This window comes from Echinops telfairi, unplaced genomic scaffold (genome assembly GCF_000313985.2).
Source record: "Echinops telfairi isolate 266 unplaced genomic scaffold, ASM31398v2 ScPeMD7_70;HRSCAF=299, whole genome shotgun sequence".
Taxonomy (NCBI): domain Eukaryota; kingdom Metazoa; phylum Chordata; class Mammalia; order Afrosoricida; family Tenrecidae; genus Echinops; species Echinops telfairi.
The window spans coordinates 50,576,808-50,597,484 of record NW_022103968.1 but is presented as its reverse complement, the minus strand read 5'-3'; the positions used below and the strand labels follow the sequence as shown (position 1 = coordinate 50,597,484).

General features: G+C 43.2%; 1 protein-coding gene across 11 annotated transcripts in view; it reads left to right on the top strand.

Moving 5' to 3' along the window:
- ANK3 (ankyrin 3) overlaps nt 1-20,677 on the top strand; it is a 378,044-nt gene that overhangs the window by 191,102 nt on the left and 166,265 nt on the right. For all 11 annotated transcript variants that reach the window (XM_045291321.1, XM_045291325.1, XM_045291322.1 and 8 more), the window contains 6 exons: nt 2,998-3,096; nt 10,043-10,240; nt 12,658-12,756; nt 15,476-15,574; nt 17,682-17,780; nt 20,033-20,230. In XM_045291321.1, coding sequence (XP_045147256.1) covers nt 2,998-3,096; nt 10,043-10,240; nt 12,658-12,756; nt 15,476-15,574; nt 17,682-17,780; nt 20,033-20,230 — 792 coding nt within the window. The remainder of the gene's footprint in view (nt 1-2,997; nt 3,097-10,042; nt 10,241-12,657; nt 12,757-15,475; nt 15,575-17,681; nt 17,781-20,032; nt 20,231-20,677) is intronic.

Below are 20,677 nucleotides of genomic sequence, written 5' to 3'. Positions count from 1 at the left end.
TTGAGGATCTGCTTACATAATCTAGACAGTCATTTGAATGCACTAGATCAAAGTTTAATATATTTTAAACATAATCATCCTAAGCGTAGACATTAAGTGTCAAACACACACACGAAACCACATTGCTATGGAGTCAGTTCTGAAAGTCCTGGCAATGTGGAACAGGCTAGAACTGCCCATTTGGGTTCCCATAACCGTATCTCTTTATGGGAACTGACAGTTTCATCTTCATACCATGGGCTCTACTGGCAGGTTCAAACTGCCCAACCAGGAGCCCACTATGCTACCAGGGCTCCTTCGTGTCCAACACAGCAACCTTCCAATTGTGGAACTTGGTTCAAAGTTCAGAGACCTCATACACAGTTCAAGTGAATAAATTCCCACTTCCTGTCTGAGAGTTACAGATTTTCTTCACCACATACCTTTTGTCAGAGAAACTATTAGAGATGAAGACTAATTTTTCATTTGTAGTAAATGTTTTTGAGTTGGACCAAGCAACTCATAGGCCGCAGTGTGATATAAACCAAAAATAGTCAGGGGCTCCATGGGAAGAAAGAAGTTAAAGGTTTATAAATAAAGAAGGTACCCCTGGGAAAATGGTTTAAAAAAAAAATGTTAAAGCCTTCATCAAGCTTATTTATAAATAGTATAAAGGATGTTCGAATAAAATATAGTCATAAATGCCGCCAGTTGGTGAGGACAGTCTCTCCCTGACGATCATGAAGACAGTCCAAGGAATTGCTACCCTAGCTGTAGAACATGCTGTGTGTCCCAGGAAGGCAGGCAGCCATTCCCCGGGTTGGAAATCATGAGCAGGTTGTCCAAAGCCTTTGAGGCCGCTCTGATGGTTCAAACTTGGTCTGTTCTCATTCCTGTTGACCCAGTCCTGTGCCGTCCTCACAGGTTTTCCACTGGGGAGCCCATTATTGCAGCCGCTGTGTTAATCCATCTCATTGAGGCCCTTCCTCTTTTGTGCTGCCCTGGTGCATGACCAAGCATGCTCTCCTTGTCCAGGGACTGGTCTCTCCTGACAACATGCCCAAATACAAGAGATGCGTCTCGCCATCCTGGCCTCGAAGGAGCAATCTAGCTGTGCTTCGTCCAAGACAGATTTGTTGGTTCCTTTGGCAGACCCCGGTGCTTTCAGCGTCTTCGCCAGCACAGGGATTCAGAAGTTAGGCATCAGCGAGTCCAGAGGAAACTGCGTTTACCTTTACCTTTGACAGCAGTCCTCCCCACCCTCCCCCACCTCCTTCTCCAGCAGTGGTTCCCACCTTCCTCATGCCCTGACCCTGTAATACAGCTCCTCATGTTGTGGTGACGCCCCAACCCTAACATTACTTTCATTGCTACTTCATAACTAACTGTAAGTTTGCTACTGTTATGACTCGTAATGTAAATATCTGATATGCAGGATGTATTTTCATTGTTACAAATTGAACATCATTAAAGCATAATGATTAATCACCAAAGCAATATGTAATTATATAAGTGAAATATTTATTTCTAATGACAAATAAATGAAATGTTTCTTGAAGCATGGTGTAGCACGGGTAACAGTCTTCACGCTGGGTACTCTTATGTGGGCTTATCTGCATGGGGAGGACCTGCTTGGAGACAGATAGAGGAGCGGTGTCTCGGTTCCTAAGACCATCGGAAATATGTGTTTTCCAATGGTCTTAAGCAACCCCTGTGAAAGGGTCATTTGATCCCCAAAGGGGTCACAACCCACAGGTTGAGAACCGCTGATCTACGGGGAGTTTTAGATATTAATGCTTGTGATAAAACTGCAAGACTCAAGTGATTGAAAGCAATTCTTTTGCCATAAATGGCTTTAACTCCAAGGAGCGTCAACATTGTTATTACGTTAAGCGTTGGCCTGTTAACAGCAAAGTCAGTGGTTCAAACCGGACACCCTTTCTGAAGGAGGAAGATGAGGCAATGGGCTCTCATAAAGACTGATAGTTTTAGAAATCCTGTAGATTCGACTTGATGGTGGTGGGCTGTTCTGTGTGTTTTGAGTCGTAAGTCCATTGCTTTCAGTGAAAAATCGGGACATGACCAAGTTGTCTTCTGATGGAAAGAATTGGGATTGTTGCCATGCAGGGAACTCATAACACTGCAATTAACAACAGTGTGAATAAGATTTCTCAGCATTTGCATTTATGAAAACAGAAATAATTAAGAATAGCATCGATGCTGAACCTGGTGTCATGCTTGTACCATAATGGGAACAGGGGGGTGGGGGTGGGGGTGGACCAACTCAATAAGAGATTATTTTTTAAATAAAGTTTGCCCTTGTTTAATAATAAATATATATATATATATATATATATATATATATATATATATAAAACCTAGTTTCTCTATTTTGTTCAATCATGTTCAGATAATTATAGTGATAACTCTGAGCAGAAAATTTATTTTTGAGACTTAGACTCTTGTATACTCAGGAAACTTTTAAGTTTATATAATTATGTGGTGAATAAATATGGCATGTAATCAATAAGAATATAAAGTTTCATGTCCATAAAATGATGTCAAAGAAATAGATAGAAATAGAAATATAGGAAGAAAAATGAACAATGTAAAGATTTATTACAGATCCCTATTTTAAAATTTTATTCATGCATTCTTTTAAATGGTGAATATGAAATTACTGTAGTGTTTCAATGGCTATATTCAGAAGGGTAATGGAACCCTGATATTTTAAAAGGTCAGTATTCTGATGTGTGGGAAATCAGAACACTTTGAAACTATTTAGATGTATGAAAATTTGAATTTTCAACTTTAAAATATGAATTTACAAGATATACAAGAGGGCTTTAAAAAGCTTATGGAAAGTTGAATTTTACCAGAAACTTTTTGAAGCCTCCTCATATAGACAAACATTTGAAGCGCGTTGCTCATCAGGATGTTGGTGCAGATTTTTAAAGAAAAAGTCTGCAATTCTAGATTTACTGGGAAATCTAACCAAAGGTTGCTTTTGTTCAACAGGACGGTCTGACGCCGTTACACTGCGGAGCCCGGAGCGGCCATGAGCAGGTGGTGGAGATGTTGCTGGATCGAGCTGCCCCCATCCTCTCAAAAACCAAGGTAATTTCAGCCCAGGCTTTGGGCACCATACTGTGTTTAGCTTTGTACTTGTCTACTTGTTATGTTTAAACCACATTGGAAATTATATGGCTGGAATTTAGCAATTAGAATTGCCTTCAAATCTGTTTGGATTGATGAAACCTATAGAGAGAATGCATATTTCACCAAGTTGCAAGTGTGTGTTTTGTACTTTCTGTATTATTTCAGGAACACGTATTGCTTGATTTTATTTTATATATTTTTTTATAACTCAATTGATTGCTTGTTGGGAAAAGAAAGATAAAAAGATCAAGTTTCTTTAAGTTCTCTCTTTCTTTTGTCCCTCCGTTTCTTTTTATCCCCCAAATAATATTTTATTGACATATCTTATTCATTTCAATATATCCTTCCCTTCCCATACAGTTCTGTTGCTCAGACCCAGGTGGGGCTCTGCAGTCATCAGTGTTATCAACTCCGCTGTCCCACCCTTCTTCCGCCCCCCACCCCACTTCTCATGTCAGGGAACCCCTATTCCTGTCAGTATCTCTAAGGGGTCATCTATCTTGACCACCATGTACTGAGCACTCTTAAATGCACAAATCACCATACACAAGTCTCACATGACCAATGAGGTATATCATGTATGGACCCTATTAGGAAGGGGAGGAAGTTGTAAAGAACTAGAGGGTAGTTTTGTGGTTCATCAGTGCCACGCCGCAACTGGCTTTATCCTGCATTCCTTGAGGTCCTTCTAAGAGGGACTGTCCAGTTGTCTTGCTGGTGGACTTTGGGTCTCCACTACATCTACTCCTCTTCATTTCAATATGAATGTGTTTTTTTTAACTTCTGATAACTCTACCTGTCGACACCTCATTATCACACAGCGTGGTGTGCTTCTTCCAAGTGGGCTTTGTTGTTTACCTGCTAGATGGCCAATTGTTTAAGTCCAAGCCTTTAAGAGCCCGGATGCTATAGCTTTGGATAGCTGGGCACCATCAGCTTTTTTCCACATTTGCTTAGGCACCATTTTGTCTCCAGCAATCATTATTAGAGCACAGAGGTAAGATTTAAGTAGAGACCCAAAGTTCATCTGCTTCCTTATTGCATTCACATATATATACATACATAAGCAAAGCATACACATATCCATATATGGCTATTTATACATATTTGCACACATATACATATATACATATATTGAGTTTTGTTTTAGTCTCCTACCCCACTATTATGCTTGCCTGTTGTTCATCTCTCAGTAATTCCTCTCATACAATTCAACTGATCAAACACACCCAGAAAAGCTACACCCTCCTCGCAGTCCATTTTAGCGCTCTTACTAAAAAAGCTCCCCTGCTTTTCTTGTATAGATGAACACCAAGAAACAAAAACAACATAAAAATAAAATAGATGAAACAACAACATACATACAGATAGCCACCAGACTAACAGGGCTCATGACTTAGAGCCACATTCGTGTCCAAAAGCCATGGTTTTTTAAATAATTCAAATGATTGCTTATTGGGAAAAGATCAAGTTTCTTTAAGTTCCAGGTGCTATCTCTCTTTCCCTAGTCCTTCAGTGTGTTCTTGAAGACTCATGGGCGATTACATTGTCCAAGGATAGGACTTGGCTGATACAGGCTGCAAACTGGAAAGAGTGAATCCTTATTGGACCATAGGGAAAGCTGTACATAGCTGAAAGGAATGTGTGATGATTACGGGTGGGGGGGGGGTTGTCATGAGTACTGCCATTTGGGTTTTAAAAGAAAAAAACACTTGGCACTATTTGAATATATATGCATATAGTCATATATATGAATAAAATTTGAAACATGCAAACTACATGCTAATACTACTGTTTTTACTAAACCAGCAATTTTTTTTTTAATAAAGCACCTTACCTGCAAAACATTATGAAAACAATGCAAGCACATCCTGTCCCTGCCTCTATTCTGCTCCGTCTTTCCCAGCAATTCTGGTAGAGACTGTACAGTTTCCTCATCCATTTCATAAGCAGTGCTTATACTAACAAGCCAGTGGAGGTTATTGCCCCCACAGGATGACACAGCTGTTTGCTGTGTGTGTGAAGTTTGTGGAGACACCTTAGCCTTTTGCCTGCTGAGATCATATATGATATTTTCTTGGTAATTTGATATTTCTGACTGATGTGTCCTTTCAGGGTTTTTTTTTTTTTCATTGAGTATGCTATGAGATTTAACTGATGGTATAATTTGTTTGGTAATTTATTCCCCTCGAATTTTGTTATTGTTATTTGGTTTGCTTTTGATAAAACTATTAATTCAATATCAGATATTATGGTTGTTATTCTTGGGTTGTCCTATCTTTTCTCTCCTATCATGTATTTCATTATCTATGTGTTCTTTTTCTGCAAGATTTCCTTGACGTTTATCTCCCGTCTTTTTCATGTTGAAGAACTCCCCACCCCCGATTCTCTGATAGCCCCTTAAAATAATCTCTTCTTGTTTAATAGCTGTAATGTCTCTCATAACCTCTCCAAGAATATTCAAGTGATAGGTTTAGTTTTGGTCTCACCTGTTTCCTCAGCTTTCCTTTTATTTCTTTGTTTTGACTTTGTCTTTCATCTTGGAAGTCTTTCTTGACGGTCTCTATAAGCATAAATGGGTGGCACTAGCCTTTGGGCAGAAGCCCTGTGAACGTGTAGGCAGGGCTCACATCGACCCAATAGCAGAGGGTTAGGCTTATTTCTTATACCAAGTAGTATGCTGGGGTCATATTCTATTAATTCATGGGAACCAATTTTGTACATCAAGTCCCAATTATTTCTTTCTTTTTTCTAAGTCATTGTATTGGGGGCACTTACAGCTCTTATCACAATCCATACGTACAGCCATTGTGTCAAGCACATTTGTACATTTGTTGCCATCATCATTTTCAAAACATTTTCTTTCTACTTGAGCCCTTGGTATCAACTCCTCATTTTTCCCCTCCGACCCCCACCCTTCCTTTCTCATGAACCCTTGATAATTTATAAATTTTTATTATTTTTGATCCTCAGTTCTATATTTATTGAAGTATATGGGTATTTTGAAATTGGTCCTAGTGGAAGTATTTACACCACAGAAATTGACAACTATTATACATGGCTTTCATTATTTGAAGACTCAATTTAAAATTTTTGTCTGCAGTTTTCTCCCTGCTTCACAGCTGTAAATACCATCTTATAAGTATCTCCGTTCACGTGTTGTTATCTGGTTCTCTTCAGTTGAGGGAAAGCAGGAACACTAGTTTGTTCAGTGCAGTAGCCCAGTACCCAGAACTGTGCCCACCACATAGGTGGCAGTCCATAAACACTGCTTGATGACTATTAAGTGAATGGGTGCATTCCTAGCTGTACAACAATCCACCTAGTTCTGCAGAACTTTACTCTTACTGAACTCAGAGAACTTGAAGGAAGAGGATGCCCTGCGTCATCAGACCCTTCCGTGTGACAGATGATATTTTCTTATTCCTCTTGTCCAGCCTCACAGACTTAATGGTTCCCACCCGTCTCCTTATTTTCTATGTCGCTAGAGAAATGTCCTGTTAGTGACACTGCCTCTCATTTCTATCCTTCCCTGCGTCATTTGATCTCTCCGATTCTGTTTCTCTGTTTACTTTGTGTTTTCCTCTAAGACAGGATCAAAAGGTAAAGCAAAGGAATGTCTTGGCAGGAAATAACCCAGTACATAAGCTCTTCGTGGGAGGCGGTATCTCAGATGGGAAATGTGCCCACCCTTTATTCCACCTTGATTGCTTCTACTTTGGTTTAAAACGTTCGAGCAGAATTTTTGTTTGAGACGGAAATACCCTGATTGGCTGGCGCCGTATGAACCCTTTACCTCCATGTCCATGTTTGTGGTGCGCTTGCTGCATCTGCAAAGGCTCTCTGCTGGAACTTTATAACCACGGACCTCTCCTTTAAGGAACACAGATAGTTTCCATCTGCAGCCGTGCGTTAATAATGTCATGAGAGTAGCTGAAGGAAAATGTACTTTAAAAACGTTCGCACCGTTTTAACAACTGTTCATGGATCATGTATTATAGGAGGAACTAACTCGGTCCAGACTCCTCCGAAATACTTATCTCCTCAGTACACGTTTAGCGTATCGTGATCTTCAAAGTCCATTGACAAACAGCTCCTTTGAAAGGGGAATCTGCTGTCAAATCACTTTCTTCTCCCCAAACGTAATGAGTTAGATCACCGTCATGAACAGGTGCTCTCGTGCAAAGTGCTCTCCGTCGCCTCCTGTTGTAAAGAAGCACCTTCGGCAGGATTGACATCTTAACTTCTTGTTGTAGTCGCCGTCATTAGGAAGCATGTATTGCATGCTGTCATTGTTAGGGTTTCATTTGTGCTGGCTCCGCTCGTTTCTTCCCCCTGCCCTTTAAATGAAGTTTTTACTCATTTTCTCTTGTGCATCTTAACTGTTAGGGAACCCACTTGACTAACGAACTTAAATCAAAAAAACTAACCCCCCTGCCATTGGGTTCATTCTGACTCCTGGCGACCCTATAGGACGGGGAGAGCAGGCCTGGTGGGTTTCGGAGACAGTGACTCTCTGCAGCAGAAAGTGGGGATGGGGGGGTTCCCACTGTGGACCCTAAAAGAACAATTATGATTAGTTAATGAGTTAGTTAATGCCTTGCTTTTCCTAGTCACAGACACAAGGGGGCAGCAGATTGATGGAAATGAAATGCCTGTACATTCAAAATAAAAACTGGATACCGTGTATACTCGTGTATAAGCCGACTTTTTGGGCACATTTTAATGCAGTTTTTATGTTAAAATTTTATGTTAAAATTAGGTGCCTAGGCTGATATTCGGGTCGGCTTATACTCGACCCTCCACCCCCACCCCCCCACTATCATGATCCCAATTCTACCTTACAAGTCTGGCTAGACCAGAGGATGTACACTGGTACAGATAGGAACTGGAAACACAGGGAATCCAGGACAGATGATCCCTTCAGGACCAGTGGTGAGAGTGGCGATACCAGGAGATGGAGAGAGGGTGTTTTGGAAAGGGGGAACCGATTACAAGGATCTACATGTAGCCTCTTCCCTGGGGGATGGACAACAGAAACGTGGGTTGGACAGTGTAAGATATGACAAAAAAATAATTTATAAATTATCAAGGGTTAGTGAGGGAGGGGGAGCAGGGAGGGAGGGGGGGAAATGAGGAGCTGAGGCCAGGGGCTTAAGTGGAGAGCAAATGTTTTGAGAATGATGAGGGCAATGAAAGTACAAATGTGCTTTACACAAATGATGTATGTATGGATTGTGATAAGGGTTTCTGAGCCCCCAATAAAATGATTTAAAGAGAGAGAGAGAAGAAAGAGGTCATTGTGGGTCCAGAGGGAATCAATATTATCTCTTTGAAGAAGCCTGTGTCTGCTCCCAGACGAACCATCTGTGCAGCTCAAAACCAGCTACAAAGAAGCGAAGAGAATTGAACTGGGGCAAGGAGCACTTTGTAAAGGCACATTTCCAAGGGACCTTGTCTGGTAGAACCACGGGGGACCCACAGGGGCTGGATAGCAAAGGAAAAGGAAATAAAAGCTTAATTCCTATACTTAACCTGTAAGACATTTGTCCCTCCCTATGCAACACCAAATGTTTTTACAGATGTCCATAATCAACTATTTTGTACATTAAATAAAAAAAATCTCACAGGTATACCCTAACACTTATTTACTCAGTGTGTCTGCTGAGCAAACAATCTGACAGCTGGGCTAGATGGAAGCGACCACCGCACCAAGACCAAGAAGAGTAACCTGTGATACGCAGCTGACAGATCTGACAAGAGGACTACAGAAAGTGCTGATGAAGATCCAAGACTACATGCAGCCTTCTGTGATCACAACTCAGTGTTAAGAAAACAGAATCTTCACAACTAGCCCCCCCAAACAGCCTCCTGATAAATGGGGAAGAAAAGGTTGAAGTCAAGGGTTCAATTTTACTTGGATATATTATCGATGCACATGGAAGCAGCTGTCAGAAGATCACACAGCATGTTGCATTGGGCAAATCTTCTGCACAAGATCTGCTTAAAGCATAAAAGAGCCGTGAAATCACTTTGAAGACTAAGATGCATCTCCCCCAAGCCACGGGATTGCCAATCACCTCTGTGCTTGTGAAAGTTGGACAGTGAATAAGGAAGGCAGGGGAAGAATGGGTGCGCTTAAATGATGACGTTATCATAGACGGCCAGAGCAACAAACCAATCCATCTTGAAGTAAATCCAGAATGCCCCTTCGAGCACAGAGGACACATCTAGCATACTTTAGGCACATTACCAGGAAATATCAGTTCCTGGAAAAGGCTACCTTGCCTGGAAGGCAGAAGGTCAGCCCAAAAGAAGACAGACCCACTGAGTCACAGCGGCTCCAGCAACAACTGGGTGTGTGGCACACGCCTGGGCAGTGTTTTATTCCGTTGTACACAGGGCCACTAGGAGTCTTAGCTGACTCAGAAACACCTGACAACAAATAATAATAACCCAAACCCAGCCATTAGCCATGGAGTTGATTCTGACTTATGGCAAGCCAGGTATGGAGCGTAGAATTGTGCACAGGATTTTCAGTGATTATAAATTCTCATAAGCAAGTTGTCAAGTCTTTCTTCCAGTGTCTCTGGGAGGATTAGAACTATCAGCCTTTCAGTTAGGAGTTGAACACTTAACCATTCGTGCCACCCGGGGGCTCCTCAGTGAATACTAGTCCTTGTTCATTGTTCAACGGATACTATTTTTGAATCGGAAAAGGACATTTTAAAAGCGGGAGTGTAAAAATCAACAAATCCAAAGCAATTGTTGGCACCCTTTCTAAAATAGAAGGTATTTTTGTGTGAACGTTAAAGCTTTCGTCTGTCCATATGTACGTTCTGTGTTCGGCGTGTTTGTGACGAAAAGTTGAATGAGTGATTTCGATTTGCCTCTTGCGTTCCAGAATGGATTGTCTCCATTGCACATGGCCACGCAAGGCGATCACCTCAACTGCGTCCAGCTTCTCCTCCAGCACAATGTGCCCGTGGACGACGTCACCAATGACTACCTGACGGCCCTGCACGTGGCTGCTCACTGTGGTCACTACAAAGTCGCCAAGGTGCTCTTGGACAAGAAAGCTAACCCCAATGCCAAAGCCTTGGTGAGTGGCTCAGCCAATAAATCCCACCTCCGCGGCCTCGCTGGCAACGTGGCGCATGAAGGTATTGCTTTTGAGCGGGTGAAAATGGAAGGTGCTCGTTATTTAAAGAGTCAGTTGGTCTTTTTTCCCCTCAAATATCTTCTGGGGAATCCATCAAACTTTCTGTCACTGGTCCAGGGAAAGCATTACCTGTGGGTCTACTAGGGATTCTCTCATACAACTGACACACAAAGGCCATACGTTTATCAGAAGGCCAGTGTGATCAACCTCATCTTCTATTTGTACAGTTATCACTATGTAAATTAAAAGTTATTTTTGAGATAAAGGAACAGACAAAATGAGCAAATATTTAATCTTGAGCCTAAAGGGGGTAAGAAATTTGCAAGCTGAAATTGTTATTGTTAATTGTGCAAGTTCGGGAAATATTGCCTGTTGGCATCTTTTTCCTCTGGGTAAAAGTTAAAATTTAGGGCTGTGCTCCACTCTTCACTCCTCAAATGATTTGCTCTGTAACCTCAATTCCACCATGCCTTCGATTTCTCAGCAATAAACTCATGCGAATGTCCATTTTACCACAGCATTTTGTTGGGAAAGCATTGAAAGTGTAATAGAATTTATTAGAATAGTAATTTAATGATAGGAGGCAGACATTCAAACTCACTGCCGCTGAGTCTCTTCTGACTCATAGTCACCCTACAGAACAGGGTAGAGCTGCCCCTGTGGGTTTCCTGTAGTTCTACAGGAGTAGAAAGCCCCTTCTTTCTCCCACGGAATGACTGGTGGAATCGAATCACTGACCTTGCAGTTAGCAGCCCAATGCCTAACCCACTATACCACCAGGGTTCCTATTCCCCTGTATCGGAATGAAAGAGTAAATAAGAGTGATACATTTAATTCATCATTCATACTCACCTATCAGTTTAGGTGAATATCTCTAGTCACATCAAAATTAATTTGACTTTTTATCGACCGTTCTCCAAGTAGTGATGGCTGTTTAGCTTCCTCTCACTCAGCCCCAAGCAGTCCTTCACATCTACCCGGGAAACTTTTCCCTTCTTTCAGAAATATGTAAATGGAGTCAGGATGGACTATGGTAAATAGTGATTCACAGTTACCAGTAGGACGACCTTCACTTTTTGGTATCTTTTCCTAGTAAAGAAAATACAAATGACAACAAGAAAAAGTGGTTGAGAGAAAGAGAGACAAAGAAAAGGAGAATCCGGCTCGCTCGCTATGAAGCCTCTGTCGTTTGGCCAAATGCAGGCAGAGCTTATAAATTTGACTGGTACTCTTTTTTAAGACATTTCGTAACCTGAATTATATGTATATTTTATAGATCTCAGTGTATGTTTTATGGTCCTCCCATTTAATGAGAGAACAAATGATAAAGCCTACCAAGGAAAAGTTACCAAATTATAGGAAAAACAAGTGAGTCACTAACAATTTTTGAGGAAGAGACTGCCGTCCAATCACAGAGCTCTATTTATTTGTAGACAGGGCATGCACCCTGTCCGAATGGACCCAAGGCACCTCTGTGTCCCTGCTCCACCAGCTCTGATGCTGGATGGAGCGCTCCCCAAGTCATGCACCTCGGTTCCCCCTGCTAATTTGAAAAGCGTTCACTAGAGCAACCCTTCAAGAACTGTTGACCTGCCCCATATCTCAAAAATCATCTTTGAATTCTGAGAAAGGAGGAAAAGAAATTAGCAATCATAGCTCATTTTCTAGTCATGAAAAAAAGGGGTGGGGAGCTGGTCACCTTTAAACAGAATGTGGACTCCTTCTCGCCAATTACAGCACTAAGTCCCGCCCGCCAGATCGAGAGGAGCTGGGCCCAAGTAACAGGTCTTGGGAGCCAACGTGGAAGGACCTGTAGTGATTCTGACCTAAAGCTTTTACAGTGAATTCTGGTTTGGGGTTGTTGTTTGCTTTGCTATCCATTGTTAGCTGAAATATGTAGTCTCAATTATAAGGCAGTACAATTTGATTAGTAATTTGTTAGAAAGCAGATTATTTTATTTGACTAAATACCAATTAAGCACCTCCTTGAACCTTTTAAATATTCTAAGAAATTAACGAAATGGAGAAGAAATTAAAATTGGCCTTGGCAATGCTCTGGCTGTGAGGTTGTATGTTTGGGCCCAGCTGTTGACCACTTGAGTCAGAAATGAACCAGAGGAAGAAAAGGCCATATTCCAAAATAAGTCTTCATGACCGGTACTTCTTGGGCTTCTCAGAGCAGCTGTACAACCCCTGCTTGCCGAAAAATACTCTACATTCTAGTCAACGCCCTCGTTGTTTTTGCTTCTTGTCAACCCTTACAGCACATCTTTTTAGTGAAAAGATTGTACGCACACATAGTGGCATAGGACTTCCACGGGCCACGTCAAGTAAATGTGTGCGTTTGTCCCTTGCAGAACGGCTTTACTCCGCTCCATATTGCCTGCAAGAAGAACCGGATCAAAGTCATGGAACTCCTGCTGAAGCACGGCGCATCCATCCTAGCTGTGACCGAGGTAAGAAGAAGGGCTGCTGGGGCTGGAGGAGCTCGGCCCGGCACAGCCTCCGCAGCCAGGGTGCCGCTCACGGTGCTCTGCACAGGACTGATACTGCTCCCTAGAGGAGGGAAGAGACTGGTGTCCAGGAGCAGTGTGTAGGCGAGGAAAAATCCATCACCTTGTCTGGAAACATAGCCGCTCTCATGGCTGCCTCAATGAGTATGAAATCCAGTAGCATAGTGGTCCTCGACTAGAGGCAGTTCCACCTTCCTGGGGACGTTGGTCACAACTGGAGGTCACTGCTGGCATCTAGTGGATAGAAGCCAGGACTCCTGTTAAACATCCTACAAACACACGAGAATCCTCCATGGCAAGGCATTTTCTACTGAAAATGTCAGAAGTACAGAGAGACCAGGCATAATACAGCATCTGTGTTTGTAAGTAAGGATTGCGCTGCATGAAAATTTATCATTCCCAGGATACAGAGGTGGCTGAAGTCAAAGAAAGCCTCACTCTAAATTTCTCATACAGGTAAGTTATCCATCAGAATGAGGACTGAGCTGTCAACAGAACAAAGCAGGCCTGGGGAGACACACACACACACCCCACACACACACACCACACACACACACACACACACCCTTCCCCTCCAGACTCACTTCACAGCTACCCTCCTTTAACGCAAATGCCCTCTACGCTCCACCCCTACCCCTGCCTCCTAGCACTGTGGGACTTCTGGGATCCACAGAGGCGACCCACTGGGGCTTCTGCACCCTCCCTGCCCCCCATGGCAGGCTCATCCTGCACATCCTTCCCCTTCCCCCAGCCTGGCCAGGAGTAGATGCTCTTCCTCGGGACCCTCATGACATCCTGTGCGGTTGCCTCTCAAGCCTCTGTCCAGTTGTCTTACTTAAGACTCTGCCACTCCGTCTGCCTCCTGGAAAATCCGGACTCCTTGAAGGCAGGGCTGTCTTACTGGTGCTTATCGCCATGATGTCTGGCCCACCCTAGATCATTCAGTAAAGCTTATTGAATGCACCTAAAAGTAAGGTGCGCTTCAGTGCATGTGTTTGCTTTGTGTTTTTAACCACAAGTGGAATATTTGTCCTGATTTTCAATACTCTCACTTTTAGAATTAAATTACGTAAGTTATTAATACTGACTCGGTGTATTGACTTCTGACTTTCTGTCAGGCCTTGTTATTTCAGTAGAGAGTATTAGGTTTATTCTCAATACATAGAAACCGTTTATAAGGGTCAGAACGGACAGAAATAAAAATGGGCTTCTGGTGGATGAGTAAATAAACGTTCAAACACTGGAGAGCAGCGAGAAGCCTCTCTGGCCAGCAGAGGGCGTCCTGAAAGCTGTGAAAGCAGTGTAGTAGTTCAGCCATGTATACACTTTAGCAGCTCCCCCGCTGATCCAAAACGTGCCAAATGATAACAGAATTATTTTTCTTTTCTCAATTTTTCTCACGATTTGAAATCTGAACAATGAAAATTATTCTTTTTCTGTCTTTTTACCTCATTTGTTTAGCATAAAATTACATTTAAAGCATGTTTTGATACTTCTTAAATTCCTGTGGAGAACCAGACCCCCCCTTTCCCAAAAACAAAGTAACTTTTTCTAGACATTTTAATTGTTGTAATCAATTTGTGAAGGTCATATGTAAACGGAATTAAATTCTGATAAACCAAGCATAGAATCACTTCATTAAATAGTAAACCACACTTTTTAGCACTCTTTTACTGGACACTTTGATCTTTTAAAGTTTATTCACCATGCTGAGTACATTAAGTATGATACAAAATACAGTCAATGAAGTTTGCTTTACGATACATCGTGCTTGTGGGGTGTGTCTGGATGTAGGGATCTGAAGTAAACATAAATTTGTCTTGTGATAACAGCCTTAATTATGTTGCCTAATATTTGCCTTAGTTGTATTACCTTTAATTATAACACTTACAAAATTTTTCAAATTATATGAAACTATTAGCACTAGTTTGTTCCTTTCTTAGCTGAGTGGATTTGTGTGAGGAGCCTGGAAGTTTCACTTTATTCTGAGCACACGGCATTCCTTTCTAAAGTACTGCAAAGGATTAGAAAGAAAAGCCATTAAATTTTTACAAATGTGTATAAACACACACCAGCCCCCAACACACTCAGATAAGGAAGACTGTGTAGCGACAGAAAGAAAGAAAAAAATACCCGCAAGTTCTTTTCCTCTAAATGACTTTTTCACATCTGCCTGCTTTTGTACAAATCATCTTCTTTCTCCCTTCATGAATATGCTGATGTTGCTATTGCTCATTGCTGTGGTGTTGATTCCCACTCACGGGACCCTGTCTGTGCAGAGCCCACCTGCTCCCTCGGGCTTTCACAGCGTGGCCTCTCAGAAGTAGACTCCCATGCCTGGTGCCCCAGGTGCCTCTGTGAGTTTGCTCCGCCAGCCCTGAAACATTTGTGCTGGAGGAACTCCAGGTGTGACTTAGGTCTTTCTAGACACAGGTCATCCCCTAGGGAAATGATGATTATACATTGAGTTAGCTGTCTTATTGCATCCGTGATAGGGTGGTAAATGTCCTGATGTTGCTTGCCCAGATCCGAACACCGGTGTGGCAGTAGCTAGATGAATGGGTGAGTGGATGAATGGGTGAGTGGATGGACAGATGGACAACAGGCAGACAAACACTTTCCGGGAATGTCCGGTAAATGCACATTGTTCTTTTCCCTTCAGTCGGGCCTTACCCCTATCCATGTTGCTGCCTTCATGGGACATGTAAATATTGTATCACAACTCATGCATCATGGAGCCTCACCAAACACCACCAATGTGGTAAGTATCCTTCCAACAGAGAAAGTTCAATTCTGAGTTATTAAGAAACTTACAAAGGTGGTTTTTTATCTGCTTATTTTTAATTATATTTAGATCTGATTATATTTTGTTTGACTATTTAAAAGGACAGGGTTTGAGATTTAAGACTACCTGTGGTTTCTTTTATTGCTAAGGTAAGATCTATTCAGTCGTTAGCTGGCCACAAAGGTTAGACTGTTGTGAGAACACAGATAGTTGATGGTGTTTACTCACCTCACGGGTACATTTCTAGTGGGTGTTCTACTTAGGAAACAAAAGTGTTTGTGGAGGGAGACATCCTGAAACCAAAGTAGCCAGAAGTGCTGTGTGTTGAGGTGGTACAATACTCTCCATTTGCATAAAGAAGTGATCTCAGGTAACTTCAAAGTCATTTCTTATTAATGTGCTTGACCATGTCCCAGCAAGCTCGTGGAATTCTGGGTGTGTAGATTATCGAATGGCGGTGTTTCCCTCCCAAGTACTGCTTCAGAACACAGAGTAGTAACACGTTACCCTACATGGGTGTCTGGCATCTGTCATTGGTTTGCACAATTCTAAATACGACAAAAACGTTAGCATCTTGAATTACACGCATGAGAACATGCATTGAAATCAAGAGCACGAAAGCAATAAAATTAATAGCAGCAGCATTCAGAACAGATAAGGCAAGTCGATGGTCCCTCCCTGAGGGGGGTGGTGTGATTAAGACAACCAAGTCCATTTTGACACATAGGGGACCCAGGTGGAAGAGAATCAAACACCACCCAGTCCTGTGCCCTCCTCGCCATCGTCCCTGGGTTTGAGCCCAACATTGCAGCCACTGTGCTCATGCATCTCTCCTTGTGGGTCTTTGTCTTTCTCGCGGACCCTCCACTGATTCAGACAGTATGTCTTTCTGCAGGAACTCCCTCTTGCTAACACGCTCCAAGTGTGAGGTGGAGCACTGCCGTCCTCGCTTGTAAGGAGCATGATGGCTGCACTTCTTCCAAGACGGATTTGTTTCTTCTTCTCTAGCTTGTGGTTCGGCCTCCCTTATTCATCTTTCTGCTTGCCCAGACATGGGAAGCAATTGTTCACCCAGAAAGTGACCCCCAGAGTAGGCCTCCTGTAGGGCTTTTCCGGCGGCCATATCCGTACACCTGTAAGATAGAAAGAGACCAGCTTCTCAGCAGAGAAAAATCTCTCGTGATATTCAAGCCAGAAAGAGAAGGTTTCCCTCCATGAAGCAAGCAGTGGGGAAAATGCTGAACAAGACCCTCAACGCATTTCCACAAGTATGACATGCTTGGTGGACATACGGCTCCTTTGTCCTTCCTGGGCCTCAGAAGCAATGCAGAGGTGGTGGTGGCTGGTGGGAGAGAAGGGGTGTGATTTTCATTGCTGCATTTTACGGTTTCAAACAACCCTTGCCGTATTTCCATTCTGTAAGAGACCATACTTGGTGAAGGGGTAAGGGAGGAGTCCGTTGGTAAAAAAACAGCCCCTGGGGTCGTGCCCAAGACCAGATTACGGACCTGGGTTCAGATGAACAGAGAGCAGCCTGAGACGAGCGGGCTGAGGGGTTTGTTTATGGGACCAGGGCAGCATTTTAATTTTGATTCTGGGGTCCACATTTATACACTGAGCTCTTTATACCTATATCCAAACTGCCACTTCTCTACCAATAAGGAGGAGGGGCGTCAAGGGGCTGTCACTTATGCACCGCAGGCGTGGCAGCCTTCGGGGGTCAGGGAGCAGTTGCCCCACTCAGGGGGCGCTCCTGTGAGCCCCACCCAGCTGCTCCACCTCCTTTCCAACCTCAGTACTCATCTTTCATCCCTAATAAAGCCACTGTGTCCATCCTCTGAGCGCTGTTTCTGACTGCTGGTGACAGGACGTCCTAGAGTTGCACCCAAGTTCTCAGTATCGTGGCTCAGTTGCAGGTGAAATTCTTACATACCTGATGTCCGATCCTTCCAATATATAAGTGGCTTGAAACTATTTTTAATGTAAAATAATGATCGCCTACACCCTGGGTTTAATTCAAATAAAAGACGCCACTTTAATTCGGAATGGCGGTTGATTCCCTGTGTTGGCCTGTGTTCCCCAGAGAGGCGAAACAGCGCTGCACATGGCTGCACGGTCGGGTCAAGCTGAAGTTGTGCGGTATCTGGTACAAGACGGAGCTCAAGTGGAAGCTAAAGCTAAGGTATGTGTTGAACTTGAAAACGTGTGCTACTCAGGGAGGGAGGGAGGACTCCTAGTTTTAATAAAACATTTAAACATATAGGTGTTCTTTTAAAAAAATACTTTCTTAAAGTAGTGAATGAACTCCAATGGTTCACATTTCTACCAAAGTCAAGTTTAGGGAACAAGCCCTACCCTTCATACTCGCTCATTCAGTCACCCAAGAAAATGAAGAGGTGTGAGAACCGTATGTCCGAAATGGATCTGGACACGTTGTTAGTCCCAAACCCTGAGGAACCAGAACCGAGCTGTGGTGCACAGGTGGCTCCCGTCTTGAGAAAATGACTTCTATGTAAAGCTTCTGGAAAAAAAAGGTTAACGGAGACCGGACAGTATCGACTGTGGAGGGCCATTCATTATGGACAAAGCATTACGCCTGCGGACTGGTGTCCCCACAAACTGAAGTGAGGATGGGACGTCCAAGGAGCCTTTATTAAAAGGGCAGTGTTGTAATAAAGGCACAGGGGCCCTCTCAGCCAGACCGCCAGGGTTTGAATCTTGGCCCGCTGTTCACTCGCTGTGTAATATCGGCAAGTTAATGAACATGTTGGTGCCACATTTCCTCTTGTCATTTCTCCGTCAAGAAAATGGGGATATGTTGTTGAGAACAAGGTGGGGCCAGAGCAGAGACCCAAAACCCATCTGTAGACAATGCGACATCCCCTCACAGAAGGGTCGCAAGGAAGGAAGGAGTCAACCAGGGCGCAGGAAAGCACCGATGAAACACACAACATTCCTCTGGTTCCTTGAGGCTTCCACACCCCCCACCATCATGATCCCAGTCCCGACTTTCACTGTGGGCTCGGCCAGAGCATGTACACAGGTACAGAGAAGAGCTGCCCACACACAGGTCAGATAAACCCCTTGGGAACAGAAATGGGAGTAGTGATACCAGGAGGGTAGGGGGAAGGTAGTGAGAGGAGGGGTGGGGGGGAACCACGGGGGAAAGCAGACAGGAGTTGGTGTAAGATATGAAAATAATAAGAATTTATAATTTATCAAGGGGACTCAAGGGTGGGAGTGGGGAGGGAGGGCAAAAAAGGAGCTGATAGCAAGGGCTCAAATAGAATGTAAATGTTTAGAAAATAATGATGGCAACATATGTACAAATAAGCTTGATACAATTGGCGTATGGATTGTTATAAGTGCTGTAAGGGCCGCCAATAAAATGATCTTTTAAAAAATGTTAAACCTTCCTCCAAAAAACAAAAGAAAGAAAGACAATGGTGATCATGTTAGTTGTAATCGCTAAGACTGCTGTGAGGATGAATGGGTTCATAAAGACGGAGGACTTAGGACAGAGCCTGGGGCATGCTGGGGGCTCCGGAAAGGTCAGGTTTTACTGTTCCTCGATCTCTGTAAGGATCGCAGTGCTGCCCTCCCGGCGCTGGTCCTGGAAATCTCCTCCCCTGCTTCCTGCTGCCTGCAGAGAGCGTCCGGCTTTGTCCTTGACCGTCTTACCGGCCTTTCCAAAGCAGTGCCCTTCTCTCTCCCCTTCTTAATGGATTACCTAAACTGTGTCGAATTCCTGTAGGGGATTTTTGCCCCCTAGAGACCCACCACTAATCAATTAGGCGTTTGGGGGAACATTAGGAATAGATACCCCATCCACTTGAGGATAAAGCCCTAAGCTTTCAGGAGTCTCCTCTTGGTGAGTGCCTCCTGGTGTTGGGGGAATTTGAATAAGGTCTGCTTAGGAAGATGTAGCCCGAGCCAGAGGAACGTAGCTCTCACCCGTCTTTGTCTCCCCCATTAACCCTTGTAGCTGGGAACGTTGGTGCAGGCTATGTATCTGCATGACCCTCTAGCACCCTTTCTTATTCCCTTTTTGTGACTCTGAGAAAGGAGAGACAAAGTATCCCTACTATATGAGTGCTTAATACCTTATGGAGGTATAATAACATTTTACCTGTATATATTTCCTTGACTATCAAAAAAAGAACTTTTACAAGTTAAAAATTTAAACTGTGGTAGGTGGTGAGGGGCCCCATTTATAAGTGAAACTGCCTAACATAGTTCTCATGCTACTAGGTCGCACCAGGAGTATTTAAAGAGCTTAAATTCCCCCATCTCTACCTTTCATAACCTGAAAGAAAAAAGCTCAAGAGATTCTTTTTCACACCGAACGGAGCGGTTGACTGTAGCCTCTGATCCCAAGCAGCTACGATTCTCGATGTTTTAACAATGACGCTGTATTTCTACCTTGCTTTTTAGGATGACCAAACCCCACTGCACATTTCAGCCAGACTGGGGAAGGCAGATATAGTGCAACAGCTGCTGCAGCAAGGAGCATCTCCAAATGCAGCCACGACATCGGGGTACACCCCCCTCCACCTCGCAGCCCGAGAGGGGCACGAAGACGTGGCCTCCTTCCTTTTAGATCACGGCGCATCTCTGTCCATAACAACAAAGGTACCAAGCTTGTCCAGAGTTTTCCCCTGTCCCCCAAACACAGCCTTCTTACCACTCCCAGCACAGTAATAGCATTTCCATGTGGGAGCCCTGGGTAGACATTACCTATAGCTAAGCTCAGCTCTGGGGCAGGGGAGGATAGTTGTTTATAGTTTGTGGGGAATTTTTTTGATCCTAAGGTTCTCAGTATAGTGTCTTCTTTTTTTTGTTAAGCATTTAAAAAATCAATTTTATTTTTATTTAACAGTTTGAATGGCATATGATTCATGTAGCAGACAATTCACCAGTTGAATGACATCAGGAAGAGGTGTGCATCATTACCACAATCAGTTTTAGAGTATTTTCTTCATCCTAGTGCATTAGCTTCTAATATTGATTGATACCTGGAATCAGAGACTTCTTGCCACTTATTTGACAAGTGGTAGTACAGAATCATGGCCACTGCTT